The 14,856-nt window shown below is 57.9% G+C and overlaps 1 protein-coding gene across 4 annotated transcripts in view; it reads left to right on the top strand.

Moving 5' to 3' along the window:
• The window catches only part of CFAP74 (cilia and flagella associated protein 74), a 64,623-nt gene that overhangs the window by 26,281 nt on the left and 23,486 nt on the right, over nucleotides 1-14,856 (top strand). For 3 of the 4 annotated variants that reach the window (XM_042996275.1, XM_042996278.1, XM_042996274.1), the window contains exons 13-18: nucleotides 213-386; nucleotides 882-1,000; nucleotides 3,422-3,488; nucleotides 3,861-3,950; nucleotides 11,422-11,586; nucleotides 12,757-12,919. In XM_042996275.1, coding sequence (XP_042852209.1) covers nucleotides 213-386; nucleotides 882-1,000; nucleotides 3,422-3,488; nucleotides 3,861-3,950; nucleotides 11,422-11,586; nucleotides 12,757-12,919 — 778 coding nt within the window. The remainder of the gene's footprint in view (nucleotides 1-212; nucleotides 387-881; nucleotides 1,001-3,421; nucleotides 3,489-3,860; nucleotides 3,951-11,421; nucleotides 11,587-12,756; nucleotides 12,920-14,856) is intronic. The other variant, XM_042996276.1, reaches the window with a different exon arrangement.

Raw genomic sequence — 14,856 nt, 5'->3', positions numbered from 1 at the left:
TCCTCTGAAGTGAGGACCGCCAGCCTCGCTCAGGCCAGGGCTCTCTAAGTGGCCTGCCGGGCGGTCGCGCTGCCCCTGCCCCGGCCGCTCTGGGCCCTGACGCCGTGCCACTAACTTCTGCGGCCCCCGGCTGCCCTAGGCCACCTGGAGAGGATCGCCTCGCTGGGCCCGGGCTTGCCCTCGAGCGCAACGCTGTTTCTGTGGAAACCCAGGTGCCCAAAGAGGAGGTGGACAGGAAGCCCGTGGGCGGGACAAAGATGGACAAGGACATCCCGGCGCGCACCATGGAGCAGCTGCGCAGCAGGGTGACCCACAGGCAGGTGGCATCCGGGCACGAGTTCAAAGGTCGCCCCTTCAATAGCAAACCCAAGCTCATCCACTTCAAGGTGAGGAGGGGCTACTCGCCTGGCCTGGTGCTGAGAGTGTTGTGAGGGGTCAGACGCCAGCCCCACAAGGGGACCCGGCCCGGGGGACGGCCTCCCTGGAAAGGGACGGTGAGGAGGTCGGTCCTCGCACGTAGTCACAGCCGCCGGACTCTGCAGGGGAGGAGGCTGGCGGGCTCCTGGGATGCCACACGGGCCCTAGTCCTTCAGACGGAGTGGGGTGCCGGCCCCAGAGCCCACACCGTCCGAGGTCCCCAGGAAGCCGTTTCCTGCCCCCGCCGTCCCTACTCTCCATGCGTCCCCAGGGGAGCGCTTCCTGAGTCAGGAAACCTTGGGACTTGTTCCTGGTCTCCTATCAGGACGCTCCTCCGCTCCTCACCGAGACCTTCCTCGTGTGGTCACACGCTGGCCGTCGGGGGGCACACGAGGAGAGGCCGCCGGGCGCTCACACGGCGCCTTCCCCCCGACGGCTTCGAGGGACTCCTCCGACTTTTCCAGGACTTCGACGTCGGCAAAGTGTACAAGAAGAAGATCACGCTGATAAACGCCGCCTACACCATCAACCACTGCAAGCTGGTGGGCGTGGAGGAGCACCTCAGGGACTTCGTCCACGTCGAGTGAGAGCCGGCGGGGCGCGGGTGCGGGTGCGCCGTCCTCGGCCTTCACGCCCGCCTGGCGCTCGCTCTGGTGGCCGCTCCGTCTTCTTGTGCTGACGCGGCCCGAGGCCAGCCCAGGTGTGCGTGGTGACTCTCCTTCCGGGTCAGTGTCTCGGTGCCCACCCCTCTGGGTGAGACGTCCCTGGCGGTTGTTGGGCCTTCTCTGGGTGAAGGTTCGAGCCGTCCTGCTTCAGGACTGTCCCCTCCCACTGTGTGCGTGTCCCCTGTGTAGCCACGTTTCTGTTTTCCTTCTTTGAAGCCCCGCTGGTGCTCGAGAGGCGGCCCCGTCTACCGTTTTCTTCCTGGCCCCTTTAACGCTTGCTCATGTCCCGCTTTAAGTGTTCCTCATTTTTCTCACGTTCTTGTGTCTCTCGCCGTGTCTGCTGTAGTGTCTCTCTTTTCTCCTGCTCCGTAGCATTTTGCCTTTGGTTTTAAGAAGGTTTCTTCTGGTTCTGCCAGCTTTTTATAGATGGGTCTGCAGGCCCGAGATGGCCCAGGATGGCTCCCCACCTGCCGTCCCCACGGCCTCTCCCTGTGATCTGCACTCGCTGACCGTGGGACACACTGTTCTCTTCCGGGAGCTGCTTGTGGCTCAGACGTGGGATCTCTGTTCCCCCTTCTCTCTTTCCGCCAGCTTATCTGCAAAGGCGCGTGTGGGCAGAGCGTGGCCAGAAATTCCTGTGTATCACTAACTTATTCTGTCCTGCATTCGTGCTGGAGGCACAGGATTTACTTGTGGTCTGCTAGTTTTTCATGTTGATCTGCGGGTCTCTGGGGGACTTGGGGCCCAGACTCGCGGTATCAGCCCCCCGGCGTCCTGAAGCACTCCTCCCCAGGACCGGGCTGGGGTCTGATTGGCGGCTGTCTCCCCCCCACCCCCCTACCATGGAGTTTATCACCCTCCGTCTGCTGGCTTCTGTGGCTGCTGCTGGGAAGGCCCAGCCCTGGGTCGTTGTCTGGCTTCCCGTGTGGTTGCCTTCAGGCTCCCTTGTCCCTGAGGTCCGGCAGCGCCTCCGCGGTGTGTCAGGTGCGGGTTGATCTGCTTAGACGGGCTTAGGGCTCACTGAGGATTCAGACCTCTGAAAAAGCCTACACGTTTCTCAGCCCCACCCTGTCCTCCACCCCTGAAGTGTGTGCTGCAGTATTTTCTCGAATCCAACACCCCACTGGCCCTTCTCTCTTTGTGTCTCCAAGAGCCTCGTATTTCAGTGGCCATACTTCTCGTTTCTGGAAGCCTGCACTCTGCCTCAGGTCAGCAGCCACCGGACACTGTCTTCTTCCTTTGTCACCTCTGTGATTCTCTATTTCCATCTTTGATAATTTTGTTTGTCTTTAACTTTTTTTACGTTTTTTTTTGAGAGACAGAGTGTGAGCAGGGGAGGGGCAGAGAGACAGGGAGACAGAATCCAAAGCAGGCTCCAGGCTCTGAGCTGTCAGCACAGAGCCCGACACAGGGGCTCAAACCCATGGACCGTGAGATCATGACCTGAGCCGAAGTCGGACGCTTAACCGACTGAGCCCCCAGGCACCCCACCATCTCTGATAATTTTAACATGACATCTTTGAAAGTCTCCATTCAACCATTCTCTTATCTGAGGCTCTTGGAGTTTGGCCCTGCCGTCTGCATGTGTGTGGCTGGCTTACACGTGTCCTTTCCAACCTGGGATCCCCGTCTTCTCACCAGGGGGGGCTCCGTCCCCTGGAGTCTCTGTGATATAGTATCCAAAAGCTTCCCTCCCCCCTGGAGAAGTTTTGGATTTCTTCTGCCTGGTATGTGGGGTCATTACCAGGCAGGGGAAAGCAATTACATTAAATTTTTAGCTTGCGTATTTCTAATCCAAGCACCTTAGGTAAAATTCAACCTTGTGAAAACACACCTCAGGTTAGCAATTCTCTGGAAGCTGCTTTTCCTCACCCAGGATCCAGACCAAGACAGACCGACTGCCTTTGAGTCTCCCTGTGAAGCGGGGGCTCTTTTCCTGGCTCCTTCACTGAAAGTGGGGTTCAGAGGGTGCCAGCTGTGTGCAGGGTCCGTGCTAGCTCCCAGCTGGCTCCCAGCCCTCACGCTAGTGTTAAAACACGAGGCCCTTGGTTCCAGACCTGACACCGCATGTCCCCAGGGAACCGCGGCCGCCGCTTGGCCCCTGGCATCCGTTCCCTCTGGGGACGCGCCTCACTCGCCCCTTTACTCACTCCGCACACATTCAGATGTTATTTGAGTGTCTCCTGGGGCCTGGGCACTGGGACACAACACCCAGGATGGGCGGGGAGGGCTCCAGAAGGCCCACTCGGTGCCTGCTCGGGGCCCTGGCTGTTGGGAAGTTCCAACAGCGCCTCCCCCGTCAATCTGATGTCGAGCCCCATGGATTGTTGTGCCTACAGCTTTGACCCCCCTGGTCCCATGTCAGCCGGGATGTCCTGCGAAGTCCTTGTCACCTTCAAGCCCATGGTGAGCGTCTGTTCCAAAAGCAGATGATGTGCAGGGATTTTTCTCACCCGTCGTGAGTGGGTGGTGGGTAGAACGGGGTCTCTGCAGACACAGATGACGGGGGAAGGACGCGAGGGCCTCAGCAGGGGTCACACACGCCCCTGTGCCGCTTTATCTCCAGGCACTTGCGGCACGTACCTGGCATTGGTCACAATTAGGGGCCTGCGCTGAGGGTTCGTAGCCAGCAGGCGGGTCTGTAGGTGCTCTTGGGTCTAAGTGGGGTGTGTTAGAGTGGTCGGACGGGCCCAGGCCCAGCCCGTGGTTGTAGAGACACAGCCCGTGTCCCTGGGCAAAGTTACAAATGTTATGGTGCTTGGGTGTTTTATTTTTTAGATAAACAAGGATCTGGAAGGAAGCGTCTCATTTCTGGCTCAGACGGGTGGATTTTCTGTTCCACTGAAGTGTTCCACGAAGAAGTGTATGGTAGGTCCAGGGACGCCTGAGCTGGGTGGGGCTGCACCGTGCATCCTGGGTCTGGGCCCAGGTCCGAACAGCTCAGGTCAGGCTGGGGCCGGCCCAGGGGTGGATCGGAGCACGCAGGCCGTTCTTGGGGAGGTAAACGCTCACATTGACGCTGGAAAGCGGGATGCCGGGTGGGGGGGGGGAGGGCGTAAATCCCGTGCTGTGCAGAGCCCAGGTCGCAGGAGACCCTCGGGCCCATCTCGGGAGATGCTGGTCCCCTCGGCAGCTCTGGGGTGTCCCCTCGATTTCTCTTTTAAAGCGTGGTCACCAGGCTGTGCGTTATGCCCCCAGAGCCGATAACTCAAGTTTGTACCCTTTGACCCCCTTTCCCCATCTCAACCGCCCCCTGCCTCCTCAACCACCACTCTGCTCTCTGTGTCTATGGGCTTGATTCCACACCTGCGTGAAGCCACACAGGATGTGTCTTTCTCTGTCTGGCTTATCTCACCTAGCCCAGTGCCCTCAAGGTCCATCGGTGCTATTACAAATGGCAAGATTGCCTTTTTTTTTAATTCCACTGTGTGTATGCCCCACCTTCTTCCGTTCGTCCATTGACAGACACTTAGGCTGTCCTCACTGGCTGGTTATTGTAAATAATGTTGCTGTGAATATGAAGGTGCAGACAGTGGGGGTCCCATTAGTGGTTTCATGTCCTTTGGATGTATTGTCAGAGGTGTGATGGCTGGGTCTAGGGTAGCTCTGTTTTAACTTTGGAGGAGCCTCCACACTGCCCCCGAGTGGCCGCACCAGCGTGCACTCCCCGCAACAGTGCACGGTCCCCCTTTCTCCGCATCCTCACCGACACCTGTTGTTTCCCGTGTTGTTGACTGAAGCCAGCCTGACAGGTGTGAGGTGGTGGCACCTTGTGGCTGTGAGTGGTATTTCCCTGATGATCCATGATGTTGAGCATCTTTCCATGTGCCTGTTAGCCATCTGGATGTCTTCTTTGGAGAAATGTCTATTCAGATCCTCTGCCCAGTTTTTTTTTTTTAAATGTTTATATTTGAGAGAGACAGAGCATGAGCAGGGGAGGGGCAGAGAGAGAGGGAGACACAGAATCGGAAGCAGGCCCCAGGCTCTGAGCTGTCAGCACAGAACCCGATGTGGGGCTTGAACTCATGAACCACGAGATCATGACCTGAGCCAAAGTCGGATGCTTAGCCGACTGAGCCACCCAGGCACCCCTTTAATTTTTTTTCTCTTGAGAGAGAGAGAAACCGAGCATGAGCTGGGGAGAGGCAGAGCAAGAGAAGGACACAGAATCTGAAGCAGGTCCCAAGTTCTGAGCTGTCAGCACACAGCCCGATGCGGGGCTCAAACTCACAAGCTGTGAAATCATGACCTGAGCTGAGGTCGGACACTCAACCAACTGAGCCGCCCAGGTGCCCCTCTCTGCCCGGTTTTAATCAAATTGCTTAGTGTTTTGCTATTGAGTTGTGTGAGTTCTTTATACATTTTGAGTTGCAAATATTTTCTCCCGTACCAGAAGTTGCCTTTTCGCCTTATTTGCCTTTGCAGTGCAGAACTGGTTCTTTTTAAAACTTTATAATTAATTTTTAATTTTTACTATTGGAGTGGAGTTGACACGCAGTGTCACATTCGTGTCAGGCACGCAACAAGTGATTCCACGCCTCCGTCACCTGGTGCTCACTATGGTAAGTGTAGTCACCACCCATTCTTCTTTTGATTAAGAAAATTTCAAACATAAGGAAAAGCAGGAAACACAGCACAGTGAAGGCCCGTGTGCTGCCTGGATCCCATCTGTTGGCATTCACCACATTTGCCTCGTCTGTCTGTCTGTCTGTCTGTCTTGCTGACCCGCTTCCAAGTAGACCAGCGATAGCGTAACACTCAACACTGCACCCTCGCAAAACTTCCACGCGCATCTCAAAGGAGGAGGTTCTGCTACGGAAACCGCCACGTCATCGCCTCTCCCGAGCGAGCAAGTCAGCGCTGACTGCGGCGATGCTGCAGAACAAAACCTCCTACGTCTAGCAGCTTATCGCAGCCACAAGCGTTCTGTCTCACGGCCACAGAAACGCCGGCGACTGTGGTTTGGCCGACCCAGGCCGGGCTCGGCCGGGCGGCTGGCTCCAGGCTGCAGGTGACGGGGCCTCCTGGCGGGAGCCTCTCGCGGACGACGGTCGTCGCCCAGGCAACGAAGGCCAGCCACACGAGCACATTTCACACCACTCTCGTCCCCTGTCCCCACGCTGACTAAAGCAAGTCGCGTGGCAGCGCCCTGCGTCAGGGGAGCAGAGGAGCCCCCCGTCCCGGCCGCACGGGAGGGCGGGCCGAAGGAGGGAATGGATGAGGGGCGACCGCGGTCTGGAATTCTCGCCCGGAACGTGAGCACGCCTAACCAGCGCCCGTTCCCGGTCCACGTTCACGCGCGCCAGCCGCCCCGAGCCGCCTCCCGGGTCTTCTGCTCTGTCAGCCGGGCACCGGCGTGTGACTGCTGTGTTGTTGTAAGCCATTCCCTTTTCTCCCTTCCATCTTTCGTTGTGGCAAAACACACGCGGCACGGAGTGCACCGTCTTGGCCGCGCGAGGGTCCGCGCTGCAGTAGATTAAGTACATTCACAACAGGCAGGCGCCGCCCCCATCCTTTCCGGAACTCTCCCACCTTCCGGAACCCAAGCTCTGTCCTGTGCCGCCCTCTCCGCCCCCGGGCGCCTCCTCCCCACCCTGGTCTCCAGGGATTTGAAAGCTCCAAGTGCCTTACATAAGTGGAATCACGTGGCACTTGTCCTTTGTGACGGGCTTCTGTGGCTTAGCACGTGTCCTCAGGAGCCATCCGCGCGGCAGCCTCGGCCAGCTTGCTTCCGTCATGTTGCCCCGTGTTTTCACGCGTCCCTCGTTTCCTGTGTGGCTGTCTTCTTTTGTGTTCAGTTGATTTTTTTATAGCGAAACGTTTAAGTTCCTTTCTCATTTCCTTTTGTGTTTGTGCTGTAGCTATTTTCTTTGTGGTTACCAAGGGATTACGTTTAACATCCTGAAGTTAAAGCATTCTGATTTGGATTTATAGCAGCTTAAATTCGGAAGCCTGTGAGACGTCCGCTCCTTTACAGCTCGGTCCCCACCCCCTTCGGCTGTTAATGTCACAGAATCGCATCTTTGTGACCGTGTGTCCAAGACCACAAACTAATAACGTCTTAAATGCGTTAGTCTCTTAAAACAAAACGTGGAGTTACAAACCAAAGTGATGATAACGTTAGCTTTTAGACTAATACCTGCTTTAAAAAAGAAAGTATTAGACTGTGAAATCATGTAGAAAACACACGGTGCGGTTACAGACCATCGTTACGAGAGCTCTAGCTTCTATACTGCCTGTGTGCTCGCTTCGATGGGGCTGTATTTCCCCTTAATGTTTCGAGTGACTGTCTCTTGTGCAGGAGCGTCTCCTGCAGGGCTGAGTGCCCACGGGGCTGTTCGTCTGGGAATGTCATGGTTTCTCCCTCACTTTTGAAGGACAGTTTTGCTGGAGAAGGGTTTTTGGTTGACGCTTTTTCCTTTTGGCCCTTTGTATACACCGACCCACTGCCCTCTAGCCTCCGAAGCCCCTGAAATCTCGCCGAGGCCTCGTGTGCTGGGTCATGTCTCCCCTGTGGCCCTCGGGAGTCTGTCTCACAGCAGTTTGATTATGACGCGTCTCGGTGTGGGTCTCTTCGGGTCCATCTTACTGGGAGTTTATAGAGCTTCTTTGATATTCATATCCCCTTGGGAATTTTGGGCCAGATTCCTCCTTTTCTGCTCCTGGGCCCCCTGTGATGGGACACTGGTCCACCCGCGGTCCCGTAAGCCCTACTCGCTTTCCTTCAGACTCGACACCCCCGTTGTCCTGTCTTCAAGTCCCTGAGTCTTTCTTCCCACCTGCGCTGGTGCTGCCGCCAAGACTAGTCTCCTGGTGACAGATCTCCTGGTGATGGACCTCCAGGTGACAGAGTTCTGGGTGACAGGTCTCCTGGTGACGGCTCTCCCAGCGACACGACGGCAGATCACTGTGCCTTGTACCCGGGCACGACAGGGATTGCCACCTCCCCACAGAGCAAGGCTGCCCCCTGCAGCCCCTTCCTCCGTGGGGGGGGACAGGTCTTCGGTGACAGCTGTGCTTCCTCCGCCCGGGGCTCCGGGGGGAAGGCCGCTGATGTTGTTTTCTGCATGAAGCTGTTGCTTCTCATGTTCTCCCTCCTTCACTAGTGCTCCGAGTAAGGAGGGGTTGGAACAATTATCATTCCCAACGGCCGGTTAGCTTCTCTTTTTCCTGTTTTCTTGTGGATTCGTGGGTGTTGCGTGCTCTGCATGTTCCGATCGTATGGTCTCCGTTCTCAGCACTCAGGTCGCTCCGCCGTGGCCGTGGCAGCCCTGGGCCCTGCCTGGGTTCACACACGGCCCGAGTACCGTGGCCCGGATGGTGGCAGCCCTGCCGGGGGCTGCCGAGCCTCGCTGAGGCTGTGGAGAGCCAACGTCTGCTGTGGCCTCCCGCACCCCTTGCCGCGTGTATACCCCCTTCTCGCAGTGGCCCAGGCAGCAGGGCTCGCTGGGGACAGGCCCCCAGAAGGAGCACGTGCGTGCCAGAGTCAGGATTCACACATAGGACCCAGCGTGGTGCTCCCTGCGTGGTGTGGCCTCGGGCTCCTTTCTGAGCAGGCCCGGAGGGTACTCACCTGCTGGCCCGGCCCTTCGCCGAGTGCACACGAGGCCAGCGCCCTCCAGTCACACACCCAGCTCGGGTCGGAGTGCCTCTGGCCTCCACCGAACCATCAGGTGGAGCTGCCATGACGAAGGCGCCCTAAGCAAGGACTCATCTCTGCCTCCGATGCGAGGGTCTGGGCTGCGCCGCCCTGCCACCCTCCACAAATGGCTTCCAAGGCACCATCCCTCCTGTCAGGTCCCCTGCACCAGCCGGAAGTGACCGTCGCGTGGTGAGCCCTGGCCGCAAGGTAGGCTGGGCAGTAGAGTCTTCCCAGGGCGGCTCTGTGTCCCGCTGACGTTCAGGGCTCCATCGTGCACAGGAAAAAGGGAGAATGCCCCGCAGTGTCGTCCCCTAGCCACGCAGTCGCGTGTCATCACCTGTCACCCCCATGCTCAGAACACACCGGCCTCTGCCCGGGCCCTGCCTGCAGCCGTGGGAGCGGCCACCCTCCCATCCTGCGTAGATGTGGCTCCTGGAAGTCTGGTGACCTGTAACCAGGAGACGGGTCACCTGCCACCTACTCCATACACACGCACGCGCGCTCACACATCCACATGCAGACGCACACCCGTGCACACACGTGCACACCCACGTATGCGCACAGGCTGCTCCGTGTCTGGTCTGTGGGAAGCTCTCGTCTGTCTGCCGCCTCTGGTCCCGCGGGGGCAGAGAAGAGAGTGGGGCCCCTGGGTCTCCAAAACTGGCGGCCAGAAAAGCTGCCCGGGGTGGCAGGCTGCACACGACCTTCTTAGCCAGCGCCCAGATGGCCAAGATGCCCATGCCCACGAGGGTAGGGGGAGGTGTGCCCTGGGGGATGTGCCTGCACCACATTGATCTCACAGGGATGGCAGCCTCGTCCCCAGACCCTCTGAGCCTTACTGTGTCCACTCAGCCCCACAGCGAGGGGTGTGGTAGCTCGGCTCGTTTTGAAATGACTTTATTTTCTAGAATGGTTCTGGCGTTAACACAAAACATGCGATTCTGGCTGACTCCCCACCCAGGTTGCCCCAGAAACATCTTATGTAGGGTAGCATGCTTATTAAATTATTAACCAGTGTTGACGCATTATGATGATTATTAGCTGGAGAAGACACGATATTCACATTCCCTTAGATTTTACCTCACGTCCAATTTCTGTGCTGGCGTCACACCCCAGGAACGTGGCACGTTCCTTATGCTGCTGTTTTGCCGTAGGGTCTTTGCGGCTGTGACACTTTCTGGGACTTTCTCTTTGTTGATGACCTGACGGTTTGGGAGGGTGCCAGGCAGTTGCTGTGTAGAATGTCCCCCGCTGGGATTTGTCCAGAGTTTATCTCACGAGTAGACTGGGGTGGCGGGTTTCCGGAAGGCCGCCGCGGTGGTTCTGGCCGAATCCCATCAAGGGCGCGCACCGCCACCCAGCCTCGTGCTGTGACGTGGCCTTCACCGCCCGACTTCTCACTGTGACGCTTCTCTGCCGTCCTCCCGCCAAACCGCGCTCCGTGGGAGGCCCGGGGCCGGGAGGACTGGACGTCCCGGTGAACCGCTTGGCACTCTTCTGTGACGGACACTGATCTCTTCCTCGTTCATTAATCCATAAAATCGTTGATTTACTTCACTCTCTGGACCAGAACCAAATACGACTTTCTGTCGCTGCTCACACTTTTCCCGTCCGCACCGTGGGAGCAGCTTCGCCTCCCTGTCCCTCAGGCGCACGGTTACGCTGTGCTCGGAGCATTTCTCGTTGAGGACTTCCGCTCTTGCCAGACAACGCCCAGGGCTCACGTGCCCATCTGCTGTGCCAGCCCTGGAGCGAGACCTCCAGCAGCCCAGTTCCTCGTTCCAGACAGGGCGTGAGAAAGTGGTGCGTGCGCAGGTGTGCCCGCTGCTGGCACGTCGGCCCTTCCACCCGCACCGACCGGACCAGCCTCTGCCCTTGCCTACCTGTGAGCTCCCGTCCGATAGCGGGGGCGGGGCTCCCGCACCTGCTGCCCGCGCCCCGGTCGCCTTCAGCCCACAGACCCCACTCTCCCCCGGAGCTGCTCAGCTCACACCTTTCCCGACTCCCTGTCATCGGGCGCTTCATCAAACTGACCGAGTCAGATCGTGCCCCTGCGCCCACACACAGTTGTCCCCACCGTCGCCCTCCCCTCCGAGGGGCCGTCTGTGGCCGCAGACAAAGGACGGGGACACGGCATGGTCTCCCAGGGTGCCTGGTCTACAAAGGGTCGCTCGCGGCTGTGCTCTGTGGTTTGGGCAAAGCTGTAATGACGCGCGGTCACCACTGGGTCACACGGAGTACTTTGACCGCCCCCCCCCCCCCCCCGATCCTCTGTGCTCCGCCTGTTCATCCCTCCCTCCCCACAAACCGCTGGCATCCACTGCTCTCCCTACTGTGTCCTGAATTTTGCCTTTTCCAGAATGCCACACAGTTGGAATCATGCCGTATGCCCTTTTCAGGTTCTTAGTAATGTGCATTTGAGGTTCCTCCGTCTTTCCAGGGCTTAATAGCTCGTTGCTTCTTAGCTGACTTGACTGTTCAAAATTTGGACTCAGGAGCTCCCAAATTGTCACGCTTCAAGCCTATGATTTCTAGGACGCGGACCCTGTTCCTCGGGTGTGTAGAGGCCCCGCCTGGAGCCGGATGCTGACCCCGACCCTGAGCCCGAGTCCCCAGGGCCGCAGGGCCACAGGTGGGAGAGGAGAGCTGGCCGCAGACTCGGCGGCCGCCCTGGCTCATCCCTGGCTCTCTTGGCAGCTGTCTCTTGACAAGGAGCTCATCGACTTTGGCAGCTACGTGGTGGGTGAGACCGCCTCCCGGGTCGTCACGCTGACCAACGTCGGAGGTCTGGGCACCAAGTTCAAGTTTCTTCGGGCATCAGAGTCCTGTGAGATGGACATCTCCCAGTCGGTCGCGAAAACAGTGAGTGTGTGGCCCGCTTCCGATCAGTAGCCGTGGCTACTCAGCCAGGGGCACGGTGTGATGCCGCCCCCGCCCACGACACAGCCCCGGCAGCGTAGAGCTGGTGGTGAGGGGGAGGAGTCTGTCAGCGCAGGGCTGGAGGAGAAGGGGGAACGGGGGTGCCATCGTCAGGCGAAGTGGGAGAGACTGGTCTCCGTAAGGAGGACACCTGGAGCCACCTGGCAGGTGCGGTGGCAACGGGACACTGACCCCTCTTGAGGGTGCGGTGACTGACAGGGCGGTGGCCAGGAGCTCCAAGCCTGAGAGCCACAAGGGGCCACCTTTCTCCTGACGCACCTGTCAGGTCCCAGCACGGGGCGGGCAGCCAGGAGGACCTTTCCAAAGGGGCGAGGTGAGCTGCGGTCTTCTCCTGGGAAGGCTGTGCAGACATGCTCCTAAGTGAATGGAAATAGCCTGAGGGGCATAGGTGGGACCCCATCTGTGGAGGCAACTTCTGTCACAGCCAGGGGACGCTGGGAGGTCTTTCAGGGGTGTAGGGGTGAAGAAGGGTGAGAGAAACTTCCCACAGGAAGCCCTGAACTGCTTTGCAGTTGGGTCCACTCGTTAAGGGGTCTCGGGAAAGACCCTGGAAGTGTCTCCCCTGAGGAGGGACAGGACCGATGGGGTCGGGGCAGAGGTGCGAGGGGCTGGGGGTGTGAACCCAGGGCAGGGCGAAGGGGTGGTGGGTGAGGTGGGGGGCGCAGGCCGGGCCAGCTCGCAGGCCCGAAGGCGTCGGAGCTGAAGCCAGGAGAGTGTGGAGCAGGAGCCTGGGTCCCCAGCCACACGCCGGTGGAGGAGCCAGGCCTCCCAAGGGAGGAGGGCACACAGTGCGGCGAGCCGCGTGCCAGAGCCCGGCACGCGGCCGAATTCACGACTGGGTGTCGGTGTCCACGGCGAACAAGGAGGAGCCAGCCAGCCTGGGCTAGAGACAAGAGAGGCGGGGGCCGGCCCTGGGCCCCTGGGCAAGGAGGCCCTGCTGTCATCTGGGTGCCTGGCTCGGGACAGAGTGGGAGCTGGCGAGGGGATCACGGTTGGGCTTTCCACGTGGCCCCCCGACAACGGGGGTCTGGGCAGGTGAGTGGGAAAGGCAAGCAGGAAACTGCCAGTAAAAGTCTCATGTTCTCTTTTTAGAGCAGTCTGTTCACATATGAAGATAAAGGTATTTACGATAAAATCACCACCAGCTTTTCTGGGCAAAAGATTGAGGGCAATGAGTCCCCTCCCATAGACATGACAAGCCAGAAGGAGTCTGGGAAGCTGGACGGCAAGAAGCGGGAGGAGGGGCGCCCTGCAGGTGAGCAGGGGTGGGGGTGAACCGCGTTAGGGAAGCACATCGAGCACCTGCCGGCCTCCTGGGAGGCTCTGAGGAGCCCACGCGCCAGAGGGCTGGACTGTGTGGGGTGTTTCTAGGGCTTCGATGTTAAACAACAGTGTATTAGAGTGTGTGTGTGTGTGTGTGTGTGTGTGTGTGTGCGCGCGCGTGTGTGTTCGTGCTCAAATAAACACTGCTTATGGAGTGGATTGACATTTGTAGTCATAGTTAAGCTAATGTAACATTTAAAGGAAATCCCAGCCTTGGACCCCCAGGTCGGCCACAGCAGGCTTGCTTTCCTTGTGGCTCTTGGGGGTCCTTGTTGGGACAGTTGAGGAGTCCTGCTCCAGGGGTGTAGCAGCTGGGTGGAGGGCGGGGGTGGGGCGGGGGGGAAAGACCCGGAGACTCTGCTGACTGGGTCATGGGGGCACAGGGCTGTCTAGGGCCACCCCGAGCCCTGCTGGTACAGGAGTGCCTATGACAGGTGAGGACAGTTCACAGAAGAGCCGGGAAATAGGCACCACTCCCCCCAGCCCCGGGCCGGTGAACTGGAGGAGGAAGAGCACTGCCCACAGGCCTGGCCTCGCCCCGACTCGCCCCCTTCTGCACCAGCGACTACCGTCGGGATGGTTTCCATCACCTCCCTGCCTCCCTGAACAGTTTCATTCGGCACACATCCAGAAACGGCAGGATTCCTCCGGTTCCAGCCTCGTAGGAACAGAGCCTCAGGCAGCCCGTCGTGGACGCTGCTGTGTAAGCTGTTCTTTCTGTTTCCGCGGCTGCGTGCCACCTGCTTCCGTGAGCACACCTCGAGTCACAGACCCACTGGCCCTCGTCACGTGTGGGGCCTTCAGGGTGTGTGGCGGCATCCCCGGGACCACGGCTCCCTGCGTGTGAGCGTCTGCGAGGCGCACCCGCTGCTCTCCTGCTGCCTCTCTTCTTCGCCAGCGTTAAGTTCTTTTTCAACGTGTTTGCGCCGGTTCAGACTCCCACCAGCAGTGGTGGGACCGAGCAACCCAGCACAGCTGCCACCAGCCTCTGTCTGTGGAAACCGACAGTTGGTTCTCAAGTTCGTATGGAAACCCCAAGGACCTTAAATTTCCAAAACAATTCCAAGAAAGAACAAAGTTGGAAGACTCAGACGACATCATGTCAAGATTCATCTGAAGCCACAGTGAGAAGACAGTGTAGTGCTGGCCAAGGGAGGGACACGGAGACTCAGTGGAACAGAACAGAGTCCAAACACAGACCCACGCAAACATGGCCAATCAGACTTCACTAGGGATGCACAGGTAATTGCTCGGAGGAAAAAACAGTCTTTTCAACAAGTGAGACCTTAACAGTTAGATAAACATATGTGGAAAAAGTTAACCTCCATCCAGTCCTCATGCTATAAACAAAAATTGCTCAAAATAAATCATAGACCTAAATGTAAGACCTGAAACTATAAGCCTACAAAAACAAAACATAGGAGAAAATCTGTGTAATCACGTGTTGGTCAGAGATCTTTTAGAAGTGACATCAAAAACATGATTCATGTTTTAAAAATTACAACCTGCTTTGGAATGCAGCAAAAGCGGCTCTAAGAGGGAGGTTTATAGCAACACAGGCTGACCTCCAGAATCTAGAAAAGTCTCAAACAACCTAACCTTATAGCTAAAGGAACCAGGAGAAGAAGAATAGACAAAACTCAAACCCAGCAGAAGGAAGCAAATAATAAAGATTAGAGCAGAAACAAATGTTCTAGAAACTTAAAAAACAATAGAACAGATCAAGGAAACCAGAAGCTGGCTCTTTAGAAAGATGAACAAAATTAAGAAACCTCTAGCCAGACTCACCAAAGAGCAGGGGTGGGGCGGCGGGGACCCAAATAAATAAAATCACAAAGGAGAGAGGAGAAATAACCACCAACAGCACAG

This window comes from Panthera tigris, chromosome C1 (genome assembly GCF_018350195.1).
Source record: "Panthera tigris isolate Pti1 chromosome C1, P.tigris_Pti1_mat1.1, whole genome shotgun sequence".
Classification (NCBI taxonomy): Eukaryota; Metazoa; Chordata; class Mammalia; order Carnivora; family Felidae; genus Panthera; species Panthera tigris.
The sequence above is the reverse complement of the archived record's forward strand: the minus strand, read 5'-3'. Positions and strand labels throughout refer to the sequence as shown.